This window comes from Neolamprologus multifasciatus, chromosome 23 (assembly GCF_963576455.1).
Source record: "Neolamprologus multifasciatus chromosome 23, fNeoMul1.2, whole genome shotgun sequence".
In the NCBI taxonomy this organism is placed as follows: Eukaryota; Metazoa; Chordata; class Actinopteri; order Cichliformes; family Cichlidae; genus Neolamprologus; species Neolamprologus multifasciatus.
The window spans coordinates 13,563,874-13,586,576 of record NC_140460.1 but is presented as its reverse complement, the minus strand read 5'-3'; the positions used below and the strand labels follow the sequence as shown (position 1 = coordinate 13,586,576).

At 43.0% G+C, this 22,703-nt stretch overlaps 1 protein-coding gene across 6 annotated transcripts in view; it reads left to right on the top strand.

The window, feature by feature from the left end:
* Nucleotides 1-22,703, top strand: part of lpp (LIM domain containing preferred translocation partner in lipoma) — a 207,297-nt gene that overhangs the window by 144,770 nt on the left and 39,824 nt on the right. For all 6 annotated transcript variants that reach the window (XM_085152077.1, XM_085152074.1, XM_085152079.1 and 3 more), the window contains 2 exons: nt 5,053-5,149; nt 20,788-20,957. In XM_085152077.1, coding sequence (XP_085008203.1) covers nt 5,053-5,149; nt 20,788-20,957 — 267 coding nt within the window. The remainder of the gene's footprint in view (nt 1-5,052; nt 5,150-20,787; nt 20,958-22,703) is intronic.

Sequence of the window (22,703 nt, the reverse complement as noted above, 5' to 3'; positions counted from 1 at the left end):
CTCTTTTAACTCCACTCCCTTTAAGCCACCTTGCTTTTGGTTGGCTGCCTCTCAAACAAATGGTTTAAACAGCAGGTAGAGCTGCTTACCTGTGGTGGCCATATTAGGAATAGCCACTCTCTCATGAAATGAACCGTATGAAACTGAGTGTTTAGGTCTTTGCAGATGAGACTGTGATCTGAAACCGTGAGCACTGTGAGTAGCAGGGAGCGACTAGAAGAGAGACTGGAGAGGCGGAGGTATGCTCTTGAGAGAAGAGGATGAAGGTCAGTGGAAGCAAGGCAGAATGCACGTGTGTAAATGAGAGGGTGAAGACTCAAAAAGTAGAGAAAGTGAAGCTAGATGAGTTTAAATACCTGTAGTCAGCCATCCAAAGCAAAGGATGGTGCATAAGAGAGGTGAAGAAGAGAGAGCAGACAGGGTGGAGTGGGTGGGAGATGAGTGTCAGGTGATTTGTGACAGAAGGATGGCACCAAAAGGGGTGGTTAACGAAATAGTAGTGAGATGTTAAGATTGGACGTAAGCTGAAGATGTTATGGTTTTCATAGGCGTGACTAGAATGGACAAAATTAGAAATGAGTCTATCAGAAGGACAGCTCAGGTTGGGCAGTTTGGAGACAAAGTAAGAGAGGTGAGCTGAGATGGTTTGGACATGTGCAGAGGAGGGACAGGGGACTTATGGATAAAGGATGATGAAGATGGAGCTGCCAGGCAGGAGGAAAAGAGGAAGCCCTCAGAGGATTTTCATGGAAGTAGTGACAGGAGAGGAGGAGGCATCCTCCATCCAGATGATCCATTGTGGAGACGTCTAAAGAGAGACAATTAAATTCTCAAATTAAATTTAGTGTCTTAATTTGGTGTCTTCTCTTGTTACAACAAATTTAAAAACGTTGGATCTTTACTGTGACAGAGCTGATGTGCTCTGTGTGGTTTCGTCTCACAGATCTGTAGCGATGCTGTGCGTATAGTTCCAGCTTCCTGTTTGGACGCCTTTGTTGCACCTCCTCTAACAAAGGTGCAGATGTGATGCCCTGAGAACAGTTGTCTCTCCTGTTCACTCTCTGTCACTGCAGTGGAAGCAGGAAAGACAGAGCCTGAGGTTTAGTTCTTAGCGGGACACAGCGCTGTCAGGGCATCAGGTGAGAGCATGTACGGAGCCCCCCCCCCCCCCCCCCCCCCCCCCCAACTCCTCACCCGACTCCTCACCCCACCCAGCACACTCCACTCGTCACCTAATCGGGTCTGACACAATGCCAATTCCACAGTGGGTGGTGCACACAGCTTTATTCATAGATGTGGCAGTCGGGCAGCGATCAGCTCCCAGACTCTGTCGCGCCATATCAGCTAGCACGCAACGGCGGTCACTTATAGATGCTATTGTTGTCCTTGATTTTATGTGTTCTGGCATTTAACAAAATCATTTTTCAAGTGGAAAGCATTTGATGATCCATCAGGATATCTTTCAGGGGTGTTACGAGTGAAACCTGCGAGCCTGTCCGTGCAAAACAGTGTACGAAGGGTGCAGATGTTAGGCCAACTAAAGTTAAGCACCAACTTCAATGAAACTGCGACAGAGTGTCCCGAAGGCGTAGGCAAACAATTTACTGAATTGAGCCAGACATAACTGAAAAATTCACGTCTGCGGCACATATAGCTGCTGTATGGTTTCAATTGTTGCCTCTGAAAAGCTGAACAGGAACTGCGACTCAATCACAAAGCGTGCAGGGAAGCAATTTCTTTCTCTTATTCAAGTGAAAAATTATTCTGTGCTGTCACAAAAGACTCCCTAACAAGGTGCTTTAAACTCTCTGGCAGTGCATTGCTGTGGGGTGTCAAAGAGTGGATAAGATATAAATGAAGCTTAAACTCAAAAGTCTGTTTCTGGTAATAGCAGCATTTCGTTCCCTCTCCAATGTGCTTTTGATGTGGAGCTAAGATTAACAGTGTTAAATCGTCTACTTCACTGTCTCAAGCTAACAACACCGGCATAATGAGCAGAAGGTTGACAACAGGGGCAGTTCTTTCAGGTATATGATTGATTTTGTTTTCTATTGTGCGAGTTGTTGTGTGCCACCTTTGACCATTTTGTATTATTAAAAAAGAAACGGGATTTAAGGTGAAAACGAGGAATACCCGGCCGCTGAGGAACGTTTCCTTTCGTCTCCTCCTAATCATGCGATCTGGCCGATGATGGCTGAGCAGCTGAGGAAGCGCGAGGTCCAAGGAATCCGAGGGCTCAGACCCAGCTGCTCTCTAGAGAGAAGAAAGATTTGCACGTCCAACGTGTCGATCCCTCAGAGTTAATGAGGCCTGCTGTTTGGGCTTCCATTATGAGCTGGCTGCATCCTGAGCCAGGCCGGGCAAAGTCATGCATCATAAAGTTCTGACGCTCGCTGATACATCGTGGACAGTACGCAGAGCTCAGCGTTTCTCGCCATCTCTGTAAATAAACGTACCACGCGGCTGACTCTTTTCAGATACACTGCACATTCCGAACACAACCTTTAATGTACTGCTGAAATGACACAGTTGTATACGTGTTCCCGTAACTTCGACACGCACGGTGAGTCACGTTCATGAAAATTGATCCTGAAATGCATGAGTCTGTGTTTATATGCTGGAAGAAGCGTCTGTGCTGTGTTCTAGTGTGTGCATGTAAAATAATTAGCAGCACGTAAGCAAAGTTTAATAGTTGTGTATTTATTTACTTTTACAGTTTATTAAAGTTTGTAATCTGGTCCCTGAAAGCCCTCCCGTTCTGCAGTAATAGTCAAACGGTAGCCTGTGGGCCAGAAATCATATTTGTGCCCTCAGACACGAGCTGAAACTTCACTTTGTTGTTTACAAAGCAGTCACCATGATCTCATCCCCGAGCGTTTGTGAGATTTCACCAACAAGCTCTCTGTTGTTGTTTATTTATCGTCTGTGGCTTACGTGTGCTGGCTGCAGAGAACCCACGGTCCAGTGACAGAGATCAGGGAAGTCCGCATTAGGCTGCAGGTTTCTCACCCAGGAGGCTGGTGCACACAGTCTCCCGTTTTTCTGACTCATTTGTTTCATTTTTGGAGATTTGTTTCACTTTAGGGTTAGGAAAAGTTTCCCTACTCACAACAGTAATCCTGCATGTTTTAAAAGTGGCACTCTGGGAGTGACAATGTAGTCTCAATATTGTGTCACACGCTGCTGCCAAAGGACACCTTGTGCGTGACTGAAGCATGCCAGCAGCTTTGACAGTGCCATTATTCTCTTGCCATGGGAACGTAAATGGCCTGTCAGAACTGTAATCATGAATCACGGTAACGTGTTTTTAGTTGCTTTAGCTTGGTTACTGTGCAAATTGTGGCTCACTGTGGAGTCCACCGGAGCTCTTCTTCTGATTCAGAGCAAATGAAACTTTTGGAAGTCATGGTAGCTTCCTTTGTCTTCAGCCGCAGTCCAAGCAGCTGAATGCTTACTTGCTAATGCTAACTTCTATTAGGACTGCTAATTTACACACGAGCTCACTGCCTACTCATGAGTGAGCTCAAGCAGGCCGTCTTCATTTGCAGAGCTGCTGTTAAGAAAATGCTGCTGTGGTGTGCGTTACACTCAATTTTTGGCCCAACAGTCTGAGTTTAGGCATGAGACAGGCCTTCCATCATGAAGTCAAACTGGAGATTACAAGAGATTACAGCATGCTGTTATTCAAACTTAAGTTATTACACGCCTCAGGTCACCAGCGACATTTTGGGGTAAAAAAAACATCTATACAAAGCTTTCTTAATCCTTCTTGACACTTCGACAAAAACAGTGTTAAAAACAAGTATTTTGAGGAATACCAGCGACTTGAGTGTCGAACTGGGGGGGATGAATGAATTACAGAGGGTGCAATATAGTCGTGTGCACACCTGAGGGTAAAATGCACACAGACGGAGTCGATAATACCAGAAGTCCTGGGTGACTGGATCTGTAATTACGCTTTCGTTCTGCATACAAAAATATGTTTTCTCTAAATCTCCTATTGACCAATCTGATTCCTTTATGTGACCGAGTAAACCGAACGCTTAGTTCACACTCATCCAGCTCCCAGATGCCACAATTAGGAGCACCTCAAAGGTCAGCTCAGATCTTTGCCCATGTTGCAATATTGAAAATCAAATCTTCTGTAAAGATTCAGTCGGCCCCAGATCTAGGGAAGGTCATCCGAGTGTCGCTGATTTTCTGAAAAAGCTCGGCCACGCAGCGCGAAGAGCGTCGAGTTCAAGCCTCTGGGGTGTCTAAAAGGACACACACGTACCTGTGACGGGATTGCACCGTGAGCCGAAGCTGGAGGGGAGGAGGGGGATTCTCGAAGTCTGAGGATGATTGGCAGAAAATGTCAGGCACAACACGTCGGCCCCATACAGGCACAGCAGGCAGATGTCAGATGCTGCATGATAAGAAGGAGGGCAGACTCACAAGGAAGAAGAAGAAGTGGCATCTTCAGAGAGTTATGTCATCCTTTCAGACTCTTTCACAGATTAGGCCGCGGCACAGCTCGCACCCGAAATCTTTTTGTGCTCAGAGTATGATTAAATAAGTATCTCCCGACCTATCGCCCAAATGTACGAGACTTAAAAAGCAGCTATCTTCTAATGTTTTCCCCTTCTGTTTCTTCTGCTATCATTATTTTCCAAACATAGGGATTAGTCAGGGTCACAGTTTTTTTCACATACTTGTGTTGCACAGAAGGAAATGCTCAACCTTCTGGGCTGCACACCACCGGGGCCTGAGCCAGGGTCAGATATCTCAGAGGGGAAAGGCAGACCCAGGACCGTTGGCTGCATGTTAATTATGGTGAAAGTGTTTTGGTTGACCTTGAGGCCATGCTTCATCCTTTTTTAGTAAGGTTTTTGTGAAGCTTTAACTCGAAGCTAGACTCGTGTTATTTATATACATCTGCTATACCCTTTCTTTCCTTTTAAAGCGGAACAGATCACACATAAGCTTCTTCAGAGTGATGTAAATGTTCATTACCTCTTTGAGGTTTCTCTCCGAGTCACAGCCACCGTATGTTCCTTTCTCTGTTTTCAGGGCAGCGCTCCCATGGCCCACCCTGAAGATGAGCTGGAACGCCTGACCAAGAAGATGCTGTACGACATGGACAACCCTCCGTCCGAGGAATATTTTGGTAAGATGCTAAATCACCAACACCTGATCAGCAACATGCTTTTGCTAAGGAAACATAGATGTAGCGTATGCTAACGTATAAGTGCCTTGAACCTGCATTCTTTTTAACGGTCAGCAGGGGGCGACTTCTTTGGTTGTAGAAAGAAGTGTGACTATATTGAAGTCTATGAGAAAATAAGAGTTTGGTTTCTTTGATCTCCAACCTGAGTAAGCACTTTACTAATGAGTTTATGGTCTCAAGTCTTATTGAATGCAACATGATGGTCATTTCGGAAATTTTTATCCGTAATACTGTCAGAAAGGAGGATGTAGATGCTGATCAACCCCTTCTTCATGCTGCAACGGACAAAAAGCTTAGCTCGAGATGTCAAACAGCTCTTCATTCAGCAATAAGTGGAGTCAGAGCAGGTTTTATATGCAGTAAATGATATGGACAGTTAGAATGCATTTAATTCTTACTGCCAGTATTTCTTTTACAGTTGATCTGCAGTGTATGCAGTTTTTATGACAACTGGAATACCAGGTCATTCCTGAAATTACAGGTTTTTTGGAGGTGTATTAAGTAATATACTTTGCATTTTTCTGTATGAATGTGAGACGAACTAAAAAAAATTGCCGAAACAAAAGTCCGAAATGCTGAAAATTCAAATATGCATTGGCAAATGTACAAATATACACGTGTGAAATGCAAGGGATTTAAAAATTAAACAAAATATTGCGACTTGAGTCAACCATTTAAAAACACATTTACAATCTAAAAGTATTCCCTAAAGGTCTGTGAGTACCTCTTTAAGTGTAACACCAAATCCAACCAGCATTGAACCTATTCATATTTTCATTTTAGAAAAGAGGTTAATGTAATAACTTGCATTTGTCAGGTTATCACACTTTAAGCATACAGCAGCAACCTGCATGCTGGCATGCATGAACATGCTTCGTGTCATTATAACGTTTTTGCTCCTTCTGGTTTAACTAACCAACCACAGAGCTACAGCCATGAATAGCACCAGCATCCTTATTTTCGTATTGACAGAGCACCGGATTATCTTATTTATTAATTTGGCACCTCAGGCGCTTTATTGTCTGCTACACAAAAATCTTGGGAAACATTTTGAAGTTGAATACTTTGAATATTCGCCATATATGGGCATCAACTGACTGTCTTAACATTCATAAAGACAGTTGGATATTTTCTCTTTTATAATATCACAGTGTTTCTTAATTGATTTCTCCCTCAGCCCCTTCCTCCTGTTCCTGTTCCTATTACCAGACATGGTGACAGGATCATTTGCCTTGTCCCTGTTGTGTTTTCATATATGGTAGCGACATATTTGCTCCGTATAGCGCTCGGGGTGATTTAATGTTCTCCCTCAGCCCCGCTTTGCTGCTTGAACAAATCTAAATAGTAATTTTTGCTGTAATTGGATCTGGAATCTCAGCAGTAAGTGTCGCTGACATGACAACAGTCATAGGTGCTAGTAGAAAAGTGGTTAAAATTAGCTCATTACTCACTGTTTGGGTCACGTGTAAGTATCACTGGGAAGAGCTTTGCAGATAAACAGCATTCTTTTTGAAGGATTTCAAAAGCAGTTCTGCAAACATTAGTGCAGGCAGTGTGATCTCATTAAGAGCACTCACTCTGTCATTTTCACTGTGACATTTTGTGAAACTAAAAGTAGAACCAAACAGGCTCCTTAGTTACTTTTAAAAAAGCAAAGAAACTGAGACTGAGTGTCTGCTGTTGGGTTTGATTGCTGACTAGCAAAATGTGGAATTGTGGGTTAAAACGGAAAAACCTGAATTAAGAGTTCCTAGATTCATCCTTATAGTGACGTAAGTTAGGTTGGTATCTGGTTCAGTGGTTGGTAGTAACTATTGGAGAGTTTCTGTGTTTGAACTGCAGGAACTGCAGACCATTGTAGTTCTTATAAGTCGGATTTCAGGACTGTAATTGGTCCAGACGTAAGTGTACGTTTGTCATGGTCCTGGGGTTTTCCAGCCTTTGTTCTCTTGATAGAGTTGTTGTTTTTGTGCGTCTGTTTGAGTTTCTTCTGCCTCCTGTCTTCCCCTGTCTCTGCTATTTTGTTAGACTTCATGTCTCATTGTTTGTCTCATTTCCTGTTTTGCCTTGAAGGTTATTTTCCCATCTCTGTTACCCTAGTTTTATTTCCTGCTTGTTCCCTTTTTGTTCGTCCCTCTTTCATTGGTTTAAGTTTTGAAAACTTCCACCTGTGTCTCATTCCCTCCTGGAACTCTTAGTGTAATTGGTTCCCAGTGCAAATATAATCTTATGTATGCATTAGGATTGTTTAGGTCACCACTTGGTCAAGTTGTGTTGCTAAGCCTTTCTCCATTGCCTCTCCATCACTCAACTTGGCAATACTGATTTGTTGAACACATGAAGGCATCATGAAAACCACCTTTAAAGTGACACTGGAAAATAATTGGCTATTGCAACAACACCTCTTCGTGTTGGCATTAAAAAAGAAAGTACAACACACAGAAATGATCTGACCATGAAGTCCAGGCTTTATTTACGCAACAGGGGAAATGCAACATTTAAAAATTATTCGTTAATTCAAGAGAAATATAAAAACCTTTGGTTCTCTTAGACCCCATTAAACACAGGCCTAGAAAACAGTTGTCATCATTTGCTAGGACATAATCCCCAGAAACCACTTGTTTGTGATTGGTCGCGAAGAGATGCTCATAATAGCTTTGGTAACTAGCAGATTGCCACGATAACTCGTGGCATCTTTGCTAAGAGCTACTGAAACTGTGAAAACTTCAGTGCAAACCAGAAATGGGCAAAGTTCACCTTCTGAGCAAAAGTTTTACCTTTTGATTTTCTTTGAACTTTGTTGCACGCTTCAGTTTCATCGGCACTCTTTGGTTAGTTGGCAAGTGTTTGCAGACAGGTCGGTGTCTTCCAATAAAACTATGAGCAACCACGGCAATCTGTTAGAGACCAAAGCAATCACAGATGTGTTTTTGGTACAGCACCCTCTTTGTGACCAGTTTCCCCCAGTGACAGCCAGAAAACCAGTAACCGGTTGGGGAGTATACATTTTTCCCTAGTAACCAAAGTTTTTCAGCGAGTCTCCAATTAATTTGCCAATAGGGGCACAGTGATGAAATGGTGAAAGAAAGGCAACCAGAAGATGTGACTGTAGGTTATAAACCACTGACTATTTATCATATTATTTCAGAGTAAATATTCATGTTGCAAATACAAAGAGGAAAAGGAATATAGAAAGATGTGTAATTCCTGCAGGACCTCCTCGGCAGGTCATTACCTACAGGTAATGGCTCAAGCATTGAACGCAGTGCAAAGCTACCCTGTATTCTTGTTCCTCTTATCCATTAATTTTCATGGTGTAGAAACAGCACTGACTGTTCTTGTCTGGGAAGAAGTCCTCAAGGTAGAGTCTCAGAACTATATCAGTTTGATCAAAGGCGAAAGCACAACTCTGGCTCAAGGTGTAATGAGAACGAGGCACACGGTAAAGGTGTTGGACAGATGAAGGAGATGGATTTTAATATATCTCTATATCTTGGTTGAGTGTCCATCTTTTCACAGCATTTCCCCTTTCTCCCCCTGTGTAGCACTTATATTTAATTTTGCTATAATTGTGAAACAAAAAAAAAATATATATATAACTGCCAGGATTAAGCAAAATACCAGTTTTAATACTATTTTGCAAAATAGGATTCAGAAGGCAAGGATTCTGTGCATTTTTATTTCATTTCTATTTTTCCGCCCTCTGCACCCACAGCTGCCAGCGAGTGCCATCCCTCTGCTGCTCTCTTTTCTCTAGCCTTTAATCCCCTTTGCCCTGGAATTAGTTCCCATGCCCATTAGATACCTCATTCAATACATTCAGTGGGACTCTGCAGCAGGCTTTATATCAGCACATAATCACACAGCACACCATGATACCATGTGTAGGTGTATTATAGCTACAGGGACGTGTATTTAACTGGTATTAAGGGATATTCGGCTTCACGTTGGTGCGCACTCATGTAAAGACCTTAATTGGTTCGCATTAAACATAGGTCAAACGGATCTGCTGGCTTAAACAAAGTATAGTCGCTTTACTGAGGAATGGCCTAATTTTTGGGTGTATGTGTTGCAGCCTGGGCATGAACTCTGTGTACTGCTATACCATGCATGCAGTCACCCCCGTTTGCCAGCTCCGAGGCCGACTGGCTGAAGGCTGGTAAAGCAAGGACATGGGGAGTTGAGAAATGGGTCATATGTGAGCTGAGGTAGCCAGAGCAAGTTAGGGATAGCGTGTGCATCCCCAGCTGACAGCGTATGGCTGTTACGAGAGCGGAAGAGGGGGAGGGGGAGGGAGGGTCATCTTGTGGTTAAACATGGCGACAGCGATGAGAGATGGGAAGAGGGTTAGGGCAGGAGCCGGAGACTGAGGCGACTGCTGGGACTCATTAGGAGGGAGTTCAAGCGCAGGCAGATGCTGCTCTGGAAATCCACAGAGCCGTCTTCCTCCCCCGCTGAATAATGTACATACACTCAGCACAGTGATGTGAGAATTAGCGCCGGTCCGGCATGTTTCCTTCTGTATATCCAGAGCTGTGGGAGAATCGGTCTCAGAGCGCAAGACTTTTGTAATTACAAAGGATGTAATGACACATAGGCCTCTTCTTTTTTGTCGGGGATATTGGGGGAAAGAGGGCTAACAGTTGTTGAAACCCTAAGGCTAGTAATTAACAAGATTAATCAACGTGGGGCTGCGATCTCGGGCGCGCTACTGGACTGGATCATTGTCTTCCTATAGCAAAGTTTTATTGGTGTCACTAATGTCTTTGATGAGCTTCTAATCTGAAACAGCCGTAGTGAGTTTTCATTGGTCCAGAGGGGGTTAATTGAATTGAATTAACGTTATACTCTGGCTCTGTGATGTCACCAGGAAACTTTTCATTAGACTCAGCGGAGCACCACACCATCATTACGCTTTCCTGCTGCAGTCCAGCAATTACGCCGGACAAGTCTTTGAAGACTTTCTGCGGCGACATTTAAAAAAGCAGCCATTCCCAAATGCAAACGCTCCTCAAGCCGTTAAAAAAACCTGAAAATGATGCACTATAAAAGAACGGCTTTTCTTGCGAGAAACCCAGTTTGCAAGCCAGAAATTCCCCCTATGATTGAAGCTTCTTTGAAAAGCAACTGATTAGTCCTGATTTAGAGTTCCAGATTAGATTTGAGTAATCTGAAAGAGCCTTTTCTCCAAATGTCATCATCCGTCATATTTAATCCACTTAGATTGTGCGTAGGTGTACTGTGTTTGTGGAAATCTAATAAAACACAGCTACTCAGCTTGCAGTACAGATGCCTTGGCATTTGTGCATCAGAGGAACTTACAATATTTTGTCATCGCTACATTTCTGTCAACCAAAACCAGGACATAAAGCTGAATAATTGAAAGGATGAGATGCTCTGCATTATTTACAATTAGTGATGATGATACTTATGCAGTGTAGTTCCTTCTGCCGCAGAGAATCTGTTTTTATTTCTGCTTTAACACCCGAATGACAAGTGGAGAATTCCTCCCTGTGATCGCCGACTTTCAGCGTTTCCGCTGTATAGAATTAGGAAAACGGTGAAATTTTAATATCCAATCAATATTTATACAGAGTGATTTTTGAGCAGTGGCATAAATGTTATTAACAGACAGTCATTGGAAATTAGCAGAGAGATTCATATGGGCATACTGTACTCCACGCAGGACTCTGAGCTGTCAGGAAAGCCTTTCCTCCTGGTTTGAGCTAGCCTTTGTTTTATGATAAGAGCCAGAGAAGAAAAGGCAGGCTTTGCCATTTTTTTCCGCATAATGTCAGCTGGAAGAGCCCCCATAATTTATAAGGCACCTCACATGAAAAGTTCATGAGGAATCTTGGAAGAGATACAAATGGCAGTGTAGCTCCAGTACCGTCCAGAGAAGTCAGAGGAACAGATCGGCTAAGGTAATTGGGTCAGAAAAAGTTTGGGTTCACGCTGCGTGCTCTTGTGGAGCTGCTTCTAATTCTTCAGAACGCAACTGAGCATCACAACTTAATGGATTAATAGGCTTCCAGTTTAGACAGCTTTGTGCATTGTCTAAGATACTCTGGTGGAATTCATTTGCATTTTACTGAGGTCGCCCTCAGCAACCTCTTAGGAGTTTGCTTTTAGATGTGCCTCTACATGTCATAACAAATGGGATGTGTGTCAGAGTGAAAACCTTTCTGCTGCCTCAAAAAGACGCTACCCCACCGCACTCCACCTCCACAGTCTGAAAATGCCTTTGGCCAACCATCTTCCCGAAAACAGATAACTGTTTCCACTTAATGTCTGAAGGTGACTCGTTTAATATCGCTTTATTTTTAATATTCATTTAGGGTGAATACAGAGGGGGGGGGGAAGCTCCAGTAAACAAGCAGGTACAAAGTGATAATGCCTTAAAATGTCAGCGCTTTAAATAAAATCTGAAAAATATAAGTTGTTTGCAGTTTTAATTGGAACGCTTTTCTTCTCCTTTTCAAATTTCCTTTAATTAACTCCCCGCGTAGTAGTTTTCACAGTTCGTGCCAGAATGGCTAAGAGCTCCCATCTCCGATTCAGGAATTGTGCTTTTAATCCAGCATTACAGTTTTTAATTTAACTCCATTTATGTCAACCCCACTGATACTGCTGAAACTACCTGCCTCACATTAAAAACACGAAACGCTTTAAGAACTAACGCTGTACTGTGAAGCGGCCACACAAAGTGCACCATCGGTGAAATATGGTTCAACGGATCAGGACTACTGGTTGTGCACATGCAGCAACCTCTGAGGCTGAAAGATGAAGCAAATATGGAAGTGCCAGAAACTGCTGCTGCACAGTGCTGCTGATTTTCCTTTGGCTCTGTCTGGAGTGCACCAAAGTTCTCTTGTGCAGGAAAGCCCTGTCTGAGCGCAGACATAACTGACGGTAAATGCTTACTTAATTTCCCCCTTCGTAGAGACTGTACAGGGAAGGATTATTTTTTCTTTATGTAACTCAACTCTTTAAACTGTATCGAGGCTTGAAATTTGCATTATTATTGAGATATGGTGAGTTTGAGTGACGGGTAGGGAGGGCTGTGCATTATGATGAAATATTGGATGACAGCTGAACGACTCTCCTACACACTGTTTCGCTTTACATTTATTCACTTACAAAGTTTTGATCCTGTTGACCTTCATCAAGCCCAAAGGCAATATCTATCCATTTACACACACACATACGCGCACACACACTCACACACGCACAGGCACACATATCCACCAGAAAGGTTCCAGTTATCCAAATAGATAATCCAAACTGGTGAACACGTCGCCATGTTTATGCCATTAATTCAATGTTGATACTGATAAAATAACCACAAGTGACATCTATACAAGCTCTAAAGCTTTTTTTTTTTAAAAATAGAATAATAAACATCACTGAACTTATAAATATAAATGTTATAAATAATTAAATAAAAGCTGATACGGACCAGAAAACTGAGCTTTGCTGCGCAGCGTTTTCCACAGCTGGCGTAAAGGAGCACAGAACAACCGTCAGTGCTCAAAGTAAAGCCCAGAGTCCAACGTTGCTGCAACAGCTTAACAGTGTGTTTGGGCTTGTAAACCTAGTGTTTTATATTTTATGTATTAATGTCTTATTTTTTTATGTTCCTAATTAAACATTCAATTCAGTTTTATATATATAGCGCCAAATCACAGCAACAGATGCCGTAAGGCCCTTTTTATAGTAAGGTAAAGACCCTACAATAATACAGAGACAACACCAATAATTAGGCTACTTCCTGTGAGTAAGCAGTGGGTAACAGTGGAAAAGAAAAAAACCCTTTTTAAAAGGACCAAACCACCAAGAGAACCAGGCTCAGGGAGGGGCAGTCGGTTGGCGATGAGGGGAATAAGACCTCCAAAATTGCTGATGTTTCTCAGCTTTCCCGCACAGTCAAACTCACACAACCCCTAATCACAAACACTTTTGCATGTCAAGGCGGATCAACAACAATCAGGTCAAATAATAAATAAATACATTAAAAGTAAGATGAAAAGTAGAATAATAATAATAATCTTTCTGTGGTTGTTCATTTTTAATCTAAGTGAGCCCTGTCAGCACTAAGTGAGCCGAGGGAAAAAGCAGTACCACCCATTTAAAAATGGTTATTTAATGTGATCATTATATAAACTATGAATTCACTAAATTAAACTTAATAATGCACTTTACTGTGGTGCACTTCGTTATAGGTATGTCAGAGTTTGCTCATCAGATTGGTGCCAACTGACCGCTAATTGTCAGCTAAGCCTGTAGACTGGACCTCTCCACAGTGTTTATGGCCTTCTCTACCATTAACTAGTCCGAGTCTGTGCTCCAGTCCCGATGTGTGAAATTCTTGTATTTTGTTTGTACGCTTTCTGACCAAGCTTCCTAGCGCTCATGTCGGTCATCTAAAAAATAAATAAGATGATGATAAGGCTTCAGTGGGTGACTTCTTTATTAAAACAACACCAGTTTGTTTGCTCTGCAGACGTTAGGTTCTCATCTGTGTTATTACTGGCAAAGCAACAGTTCACTCATTGTACTGTTATACTGCACTTGATGTTACCATGGAAACCACAGGTGTTGCTAAATCTACCAGAACTGAAATCTTAAGGATTGTAAGTTTAAATTGAAGCATCGAAAGAATTAAAAGCAAAGCATTTGACAAAAATCTCCTAAATCCATTGTGGTTTCCCCCCTTTTTTCTATGTGAGGACATCCTTCAGGTACAGTGGCTAAGTGTCCACTTTGTTGTGCTGTCTTGGACTCTGTGTATATGTACGTTGGAGCAGTCACAACGAGATCGAAAAGCACAATGCGGCTGGAAGGAGGTCACAGACCACCCAGGGGGAGGAGGGCAGCATATGAGGCAGTCTGGTGACATGGCAACTTGTCTAAAGCCCATGCATCACTATACCACCTACAGTGGATTATAATGTACGACTGCAAGAGGCTGAATTGTACAACACAATACCCACGGATGATCCATCATAGCTGCCTTTTATAAGAAAAATGCTGTATGCATGTCAGTGTGAGGCTGCGGATTTGACTTCTAAGACCCTTTTTCTCATGTAAATAACGTGAAATGCTTTGAATCTTAATCTATAAATTTGCCAGATTGTAGAAATTCCACAAAAACCGACAGCTCTGCTTTATTTCAACTGTCTATAATTCATTTCTTTTATGAATGAGATCTTAGCAGTTTTTCTGCCATGTCATCATCTCGTTTGCAACTGATTTTCAGTCATTTGTTTCTATTTTGAGCAGGGGGGGGGGGGGGGGGGGGTGGCGGAGGGTTGCTGGTTTTTCAGCTCACCAGAGTTTATTGGTCCTCTTCGCTCTCATTATCTTCACTGCCGCTGACCTCGCCGCGCTGCTTTCTAGTTTCTCAGCTGATGCAGCGTGCCAGCATGGGGCTTCTTTAGCCGGTGACAGTAGCCCGCTTTTTGGCAGCGGTTCACGTGAGGTGACCATCCCCTCTACAACCCTGCTCTCCCCTCCCCCGTCCTCCCCCGCCAGGCTCGGCGCTTGCTATCCTGCCTCGTTGAGACAGCTCCACTGAGGCTTGCAAGATCAGCTGCCGTGCGAGCCCAGCTGAGGCTTCCGGGCACTCACGTTGCTGGATTTCATTTGTGAGTGAGCGTTTGACCTCAGGAATGAGTAGACATCCGCACGCTCATGCACGCAAACGCAGGCACACTTACGAGCGCACGGCCCAGTGCGGATGAACAGCATATCAACACACGCGCGCTGCTTGTACAAATATTGTGCTGCAAACACGCTTACCTGTCCCCCTGCCTCTCCCCGCTTTCTCTCTCTCTTTCACCCCATTCGCCAGCCCCGCTCGCTCCCTGGCACCCCTCCACGTTGTTCCTGCCAACCTGCTTCTAAAACGTGTAACCTACACTCAGCCCCCACCCCTTCTCTGTGCCGCCGTGGGCCCTGACAAGCTGAGCTGTAATGCTTAGTGGCACAGGCTCGCCTATCCTCCATCCTCCACCATCGCCGCAGCAGTTCTGCAGATTGCTATTTGCTGACATTGGGAATGATATTAAAGGCAGGGGTTAGGAAAGAGGCATTCAGAGATTGAAGTGTAGCGATGACAGCGATTTCTCTTGTCATTCCAAGGAAACTGAAGGCCACAGCATTGTCAGGCAGCATGGAGGGCAATCTGAAGCAACAAAGTAGATTAACCTAGAGGGGAAAGAGACGAAACAGTGCACAAATCACGGCCTCTGGCACTCGAGTAGCTAGCAGTCACACTCCTAATGTGTTCGACAGACTTGCTTCCTACTGTCCTGTTGTTTATGTCTCCAAGCGTGAAGAACTTGCACAACTTTGTGCGCTTATTCAGCCTACCTTTTTCCAACTTGTCACAGTAAATTAATGCTGTTTTGTAGGCTTTTTATTAGCTGTAATGCAAGACCATTTCTAATTGTCATGTGATTGTTTGGTGTCTTTTAATTCTATTTATTTTTACACTTGTTTTTTTTTTATTAATATCAAAACACAACACACACAGTTTAGTTAGATGCTTTTTCTGTTTTTACCACCATGTCTATCAGATGTTTTAATCCAAGCACAAAACTTTAGTTGAAGTCCCAAAATGGATTTTGCGGTTCTTTTATTAGTTTTGGATACGAGCTGCAGTCGCTGGCTCTGCCTTTGGGGTTTGCAAGGGTTGCGCCAGCAGAATTGTATTCTTTAGTAACATAGTGCGAAAAGTTTGGTCTCCCACAAAAAAAAAAAAGTTCCTTGCGATCCTTCTTTACATGCACGATCTTTGATTTCTGACGATGTAAGATCAAATTGAGCTGCAAGTGTGCTCCCTCTCTGCCTTTCATGCCGCTTCAATATCACGGCGTGAAAAAACAAAGAAGGCAAAGACTGAGGGAAATCTGAAGCGTTCTGCCACTCAACATTCCCCAATCCCAAACAACAGCGTCTCACTGCCACTACAAATACATTAGAAATCAATTATTTATGGAACAGAGTCAGGGCCTCTTTAATCTTTTCCTTTTATCCAATTAAATTGTCTAACCATTCTAAGCCTCTATAGCTCACAGGGAATGTGCCTCGTTTTTTTTTTTTTTTTTAAGAAAAAAAGAAAGAAAAGAAGAAAAGATTTTTCTCTTCAGTCCTTCTTTTGACTTTCGATGTAACAGAGAAGAGACACTTCTGAGGGTTGAAGAATGAAAGGAAAGAAAGTGAGTAAAGTGTAAATGAACTACCCCCTCCCACCCCGTCACCATTGCATTGGTTCTACAGGAAATATTTGAAGTTTTGATATCAAGACTCTGGTTCCATTCCCCGCGCAAAGGGACGCTGGGGAGCGGTGAGGCCTTTCATGATTCCTTTATGCCCAGCTGAAATAGTTCGAAAGTATTTGGGATCATCTCCACGGGGGTAAATACGATGTTGCTTCAATTTCTGTCCTGTATTATTCAAGAAGTCAATTGAAGTAGTGTCTAAAAATTGAAAATGCTTATTTCCATCGCACACGTGTGAAATTATTGATGTAAAACACAGCGCTCGTCTCCCCTATCGTACAGTAAGACTGCTGATAAAAGCAGTTACAGATGCATTGAAAGGCATTATATTTTTACAGCACCGTGCTCTGACTCTCAGGGTGTAGAGAAGATATCTGGATCTGAAATAGACCGTCAGTTTCTCTTATTTCAGTTTAAAATGTGTATGTGAAGATGTAGCCTGTCTCTCAGTGGTGAACAATCCCTTCAAAAATTCCTGGATCCAGATCTGAATGGAATTACTTCTAATTTGCCCAAATTGGTCGAATTTTATAAATATGTCCACGGCTTATAAAGGAACAAAACGGTCAAAAAAAACAAGCTTAGCATATAACCTCTTTGAAGAAGGTAAAAACTAGATCATCATTTCCATCGGCGATGTTCGTCGTGAGAGAACACGAGGAGCTGGAATCCAAAACACTTATTTCCTAACAATTAAAATCAGAGCTTAGGAGATGAGTCAGTCAATCAGTTGAATGGATCGACCATTATTATAGTAATCATATCAATAATCCAGCAAGAAATCTCTGGTTTCAGCTGCTCTAGTGTGAACACTGCTGCATTTTTCCTTGTCTAACAGAGAAAAAAGGGAGCCGGCTGATTATGTGTGATAATAAACGGTTGTATACACAGTTGCATTAAAACGCCGCCTTTAGCTTGTTATTAAAATGTGAAATGTATAGGAATAGAAGGCGTACAGTAGTTTGAAAGAGGCTCAGATCTGCTGCTCTTTGTTCCACGCTGATGTGAAATCATGTGTGGGCTGCGCGCAGCGTGGCACGGCGTGTCTGTGGGCACGCGTATACTATATGATACATGTGTCTGCGCTTGTATGTACTCGTCTACACGTGTGGCATGTCAGACGCAGAGGGATGTTTTGTTTTTTTTTTTATTCCTGTGTGTGTGTTGGTGTGAAACTGTGTACGCTGCACTCGCAGCCGTGCACAAATAGCTCCTGAGGGCCTTCGCAATCACAGACTGCCAAAAGGAAAAGGATTTCCGAGAGGTTTCCTTCTCGCTATTTAAAGTGAGAGCCCTGTGGGACATGTTTGGCATTCTCATCCACTCACTGAAGATGGCCTGTGATCTGAAGCCACTAACAGGCTCGGCGTGCTCCGTCTCTGTCTCTCGCTCCCTCTCTCTCCCTTTCTCTTTCCCTCTGGCTCTCTGAAGTGATTACCCTGCTTGTGATTCCACTGACACCCACATGTCCCCCCGAGACGTGCCTTCACTAGTTTGTTTAATCTGCCTCCCTGTACAGTAGGTAACACAGCCATAATTGAGGTGTGGATAGAGCTGTGGGAGCAGATGAAACCGGTGTCAGGCTTTATGAAAACCTGTCTGCGCTATAAGTCGCCCTGGATGACAGAAGTCGCTAAATTAATGTACAAAATGCTGCTGTGACAAGAATTTTTAGAAGGGAAATGTCAGTTTCCTCATTCAATGAATCCTGAGTCATCTAATACAAGAGGCAAACATATCTAATGTTCGGTGTTCTAATAATGATTTCAAAATGTTGCTGGAAAAGAAAGGGGAAAGAAAGTTGTGGATCCGCTCATTCTTTAAGCAACTTTCCCCCATTTGCAGTGATAAGATAATGAGTTATGTGACATTAGAATACCATTTGCGAGCCTCGCAGCCAAGCAGATATTTGATCTCAGCAACATATGACTTCCAAAAGTTGTGCTGATACCTGAGACAGAATCCGCTTTACACTCCGTTTGAATTTTTGATATGAAAACAGCAAGTGGAACTGTGAAAATGCGAGCATCAGATACTCTATCTCCCCCCGGTTAGTGTCTCGCCTCTGTGTAACACGCTCGAACCGCTCTGTTCAGAACATACAGAGTGTCAATCATCGCCCAAATCAGCCTTTAGATGAAGCAAAAAATGAAAAGGGAAGGAAAACGATCCACAGAACTGAACTTGAATTAATTAAATATACTGTATCAAGCTTGCTCTGTGAGATTGCATCTGTCCTCAGATGTGTAAAAAATAAAACATTCTCAGATATCTTTTTTTAAACCCTATTATTGTAAGATACCAGTAATTAAATTGACAGTGTTATTAATTGGGTTGAAGATAACTTGCATTGAGTCGAGGACATCTTAAACTCAATTAAAGATATCTCCAACTCAATTAAAGATATCCAAATGCCATGTCCCGCAATATGCAATCAGCCTCTTTCTGGAGCAATAATATCAGTTCACTTGTGCCCCTTTTACAAAGACTTCGTTGTACTTCTAAAGTTTTCTTTTTATCATTTAATGCTCAACTTTTTAAACAGATGTCACTCTTTGGTGATGTGTATGCTTTCTTTAATGTGGCATAATTATATTATTTAATCCTTCCTTATCCAGTGTTTGAAATAGAAATGAAGATTAGATGCCCCTGATGTCAGAAAATGAAGCCTTTAAAGGGACAGCTTCCAGCTTCGTGGCACGAGGGAGCGCGAGGTGACGTGTGGACAAAAGCTCGGTCTACGGATCCTCGATTTAGATGTCAAAACGCTTTTAAGTTCAACGCTCAGTTGTAGTTTCTCAAGTTCTTGTTTTCCTTTTTTGGCTCTTTGCCGGCTGCTCTCGTTAGTAGAATTTACTTAACGCTCATATCAAATTACTATAAATTCAGTGGCTCAACTTTCCTCTGTGTTTACCGCACAGTGTTGCTACCTTTTGGTTCACTGACCAATTTGTTTTCTTAATTCTTCATGGATCCTTAGACTTATGTTGAGACTCCCATTGCCAGAGTCCTCAAAACTAACTATAAGGTGGGAATGAGGTGCGGCAGAAAAAAATGCCTTGGGTGGCATGCTTTCACACTTGTTAGCATTGTCACCTTACAGCAGCAAGGTTCTGGGTTTTCTCAGCTTTCCAAAGGCATGCACGTTGAGCCAACTGTGATTCTAAAATGTCTGTAGGTGTTGATGCAACTGAGAATGATTGTTTGTATCTCAGTGTTAGTCCTGGGATGTTCTCTTATTCATGCTCAGTGTCACCTGGGATGGGATCCAGCTCCCCCGCGATGTGAGGCGGGTATATACAAATCTTTATTTAAGCAGGGAGCCTCATTCAGATTAAAATCTCTTTTACGAGAGAGATCTAAGCAGAGCCTTCAGCAGAGGCTTTAGTCGTCTTTCTTTCAGCTGGCTTCAGGGGTCACTGCAGCCAATCATCACAGTTTCTTTTCTGTATGTCTGATTTTACACCAAATCCCCGTCCTGATCAGAACCATAACCATTTATCCGGGCTTAGGTCCGGCACTAGGATTGGCTTGTGAACCCAACCGCTCACCCACCCCTTCGTTGCTGGGCTAATCAAAGAATCATAAAAGACACTGGTTTAACAACCTGTAGTATTTCTAAAGGGAGTGAAGGCTTCATGGCTGTTTAGAGTTCATTCTGTCTGAATGTCGTGTGATACCTGAAATCAAATCTGCCAAGGTTTCTCTACACATGGGGAATATTTAAGGTTAAACATTTATTGGTTCTTGAATTGCAGTTGCAGAATTAATTGGAAAAGAAAAATGGATGAATGGATGTCAGAGTTTAAAGCGCTGTCCCATGTTTCTCATCAAAGTGCACGCTGAGAGTTTTAGCTGTGTTCTTTATTTAATTATTTTCATGCACAGATTCCCACTCAAAGAACAAGAACCATTGTTTATACTGCTGGCTTCGTGATGCTTCTCTGCAGCTCTACATTGTCCTCTCTTTGTATCTGTTACCTTATATATACATGATCCTTATTTTCACATCTTTCTAAGAAACCTGTTAAGAGTGTTGCTTTCGGCGTGGCTGCGTTTTAGGCTGAAAGTAAGAGATTTGCTGCACTGTAGGATGCCGCTCACAAGGTCAAGCACCAATCGCAGTGAATGGAAGCAGTCACACGTTTCAGCTCTCCATTACAACCACATTTATGTTGCTTGCGCGTTATTCTTAGCCTTACTGATCACTGATGTTATTTACTTTAAGAAGTGAAAAATCTCTGGTTTTAGAGGGAATCTTTTCTCAGCTTCTCCTCCTCTTCCTCTCCCCAGGGCGCTGCGCCAGCTGTGGAGAGAACGTAGTGGGTGAAGGCACCGGCTGCACTGCCATGGACCAGGTCTTCCATGTCGACTGCTTCGTCTGCATGACTTGCAGCACCAAGCTGCGTGGAAAGCCCTTCTATGCTGTGGAGAAGAAGGCGTACTGTGAGCCTTGCTATATTGTAAGCAGCTTCCTTTCTTTTAAATCCACCTGCCTCAACACTTCACTTAGGCTCACTACATGCGTCCGCGTTTTAAAAGTGCACATTATATCATCGGGTATCGCTGTGCCTGGAATGTTTCATAGGTTTCACTTCAGGCAACCACATTTCATTTCATCAAAGCCCAGAGGGCTGCCACCTCTCACCACACACACATTTTCATTTCCTCTTCTTTATTGGCTTCGTTTTGTTTTTGGTCATTCAGTGAAACTCTCTTGTGTCTCTTTTCCTGAATGAACTTTCGTCCTGTTACACAACTAATGTCAGCTGGTTAGCAAACAAGTTTGTTCTTTGAGCTTGTTTTGACATTCTCAGACATCTTTGACTAATACATTTTATTAGTAGGCAGCTGGTCTGCAGCTGCGTGTAACTGCTGACCTACTTGCCCTCCTGCTTTAAGACAGTTTTTTTTCTTACTATTGTTGTCTCTGTATCGTGTCAGTATAGGAATATGCAATCAAAGAAGCACCACCCACCTGCTTTTAATAAGTGGCAGCCAATCAGAAGAAAGCTTGCTTAAACATAGTAGGAAATGGGAGGTGTGCACTTTGGAGGCCCAGCATAAGGTAGCTTTGATTTGTGAATCATGCAGAGCTCTAATAGAGTCCGAGAGTGAAAATAAGGAGCAGGAAACGAGCAGAATGGACGCAGGTTTGTGAAGACGGAGGGTTTTTTGTTTTGTTTTTTCTCGGTCCTGTCGACTTTCCTCTGGCAGCTGTTTAGCGTAAAGCAGGGGTCCTCAATCCCAGTCCACGAGGGCCGGTGTCCCTGCAGGTTTTAGATGTGTCCTTGATCCATCACAGCTGATTTAAATGGATAAATTACCTTCTCAACATGTCTTGAAGTTCTCCAGAGGCCTGGTAATGAACTAATCATGTGATTCAGGTGTGTTGACCCAGGGTGAGATCTAAAACCTGCAGGGACACCGGCCCTCGCGGACTGGGATTGGGGACCCCTGGCGTAAAGCTTTAAAATGCTACACTATAGTTTCAGCCCTGCATCATAAGACAGGGAGAACAACTTGGTGAACATATGATACGGGAATAAAAGTTTTCCCATCCTCAAATATGCAAGAGTCCACTCGGGTCCAAATGACATACATTTCCTTATCGGATAATGCGTGCGAGGGCCTGTGTGGACGCCCACAGAGGCGCTACAATATAATGCAGCAGGAGTTCTTGCCTGTATGTGTTTATTGGATTATAATCCCTGCCTTAGCTAGATTATCGCACAAGTTCAGTGTGGTTTTTGAAGCTTGTTCTACTGTCCCCAGGTGGCCAAGTAAACAATTTCAGGACATTTGAAAAAAGCAAAACTCTCCTGTTGTTGTTGTCTAGGTTTGGACACAGAGGCTTGCACAGGGGGGTCTCAATGGATCACGCCTGTTCAGGAGCCTCCTAAAAATTCCATTGTCTTGTCCTGCTATTACTATAGGGGAGCGTGCTTGGTCTGCATTAATGTTTAGTCAGGTGCTACATGTCAAAGTGACATGCATGTGAATTCCAGGACACAAAGTTTCTCAGCAGAGCATTGCATTGTAACAAGAAGACCCAGGTTTCACTTTTAACTCTCAGTGGTTTTAATGCTGTGGCTGATTGGTGTGAATATGGCACAGCTTGATCCTTTGTAAGCATGAGCAGGTGGTGCAAAACTTGTTGTGGCTTCTCATCTCTAGCTGATCTTCACCCAACACTGCCTGATAGATCC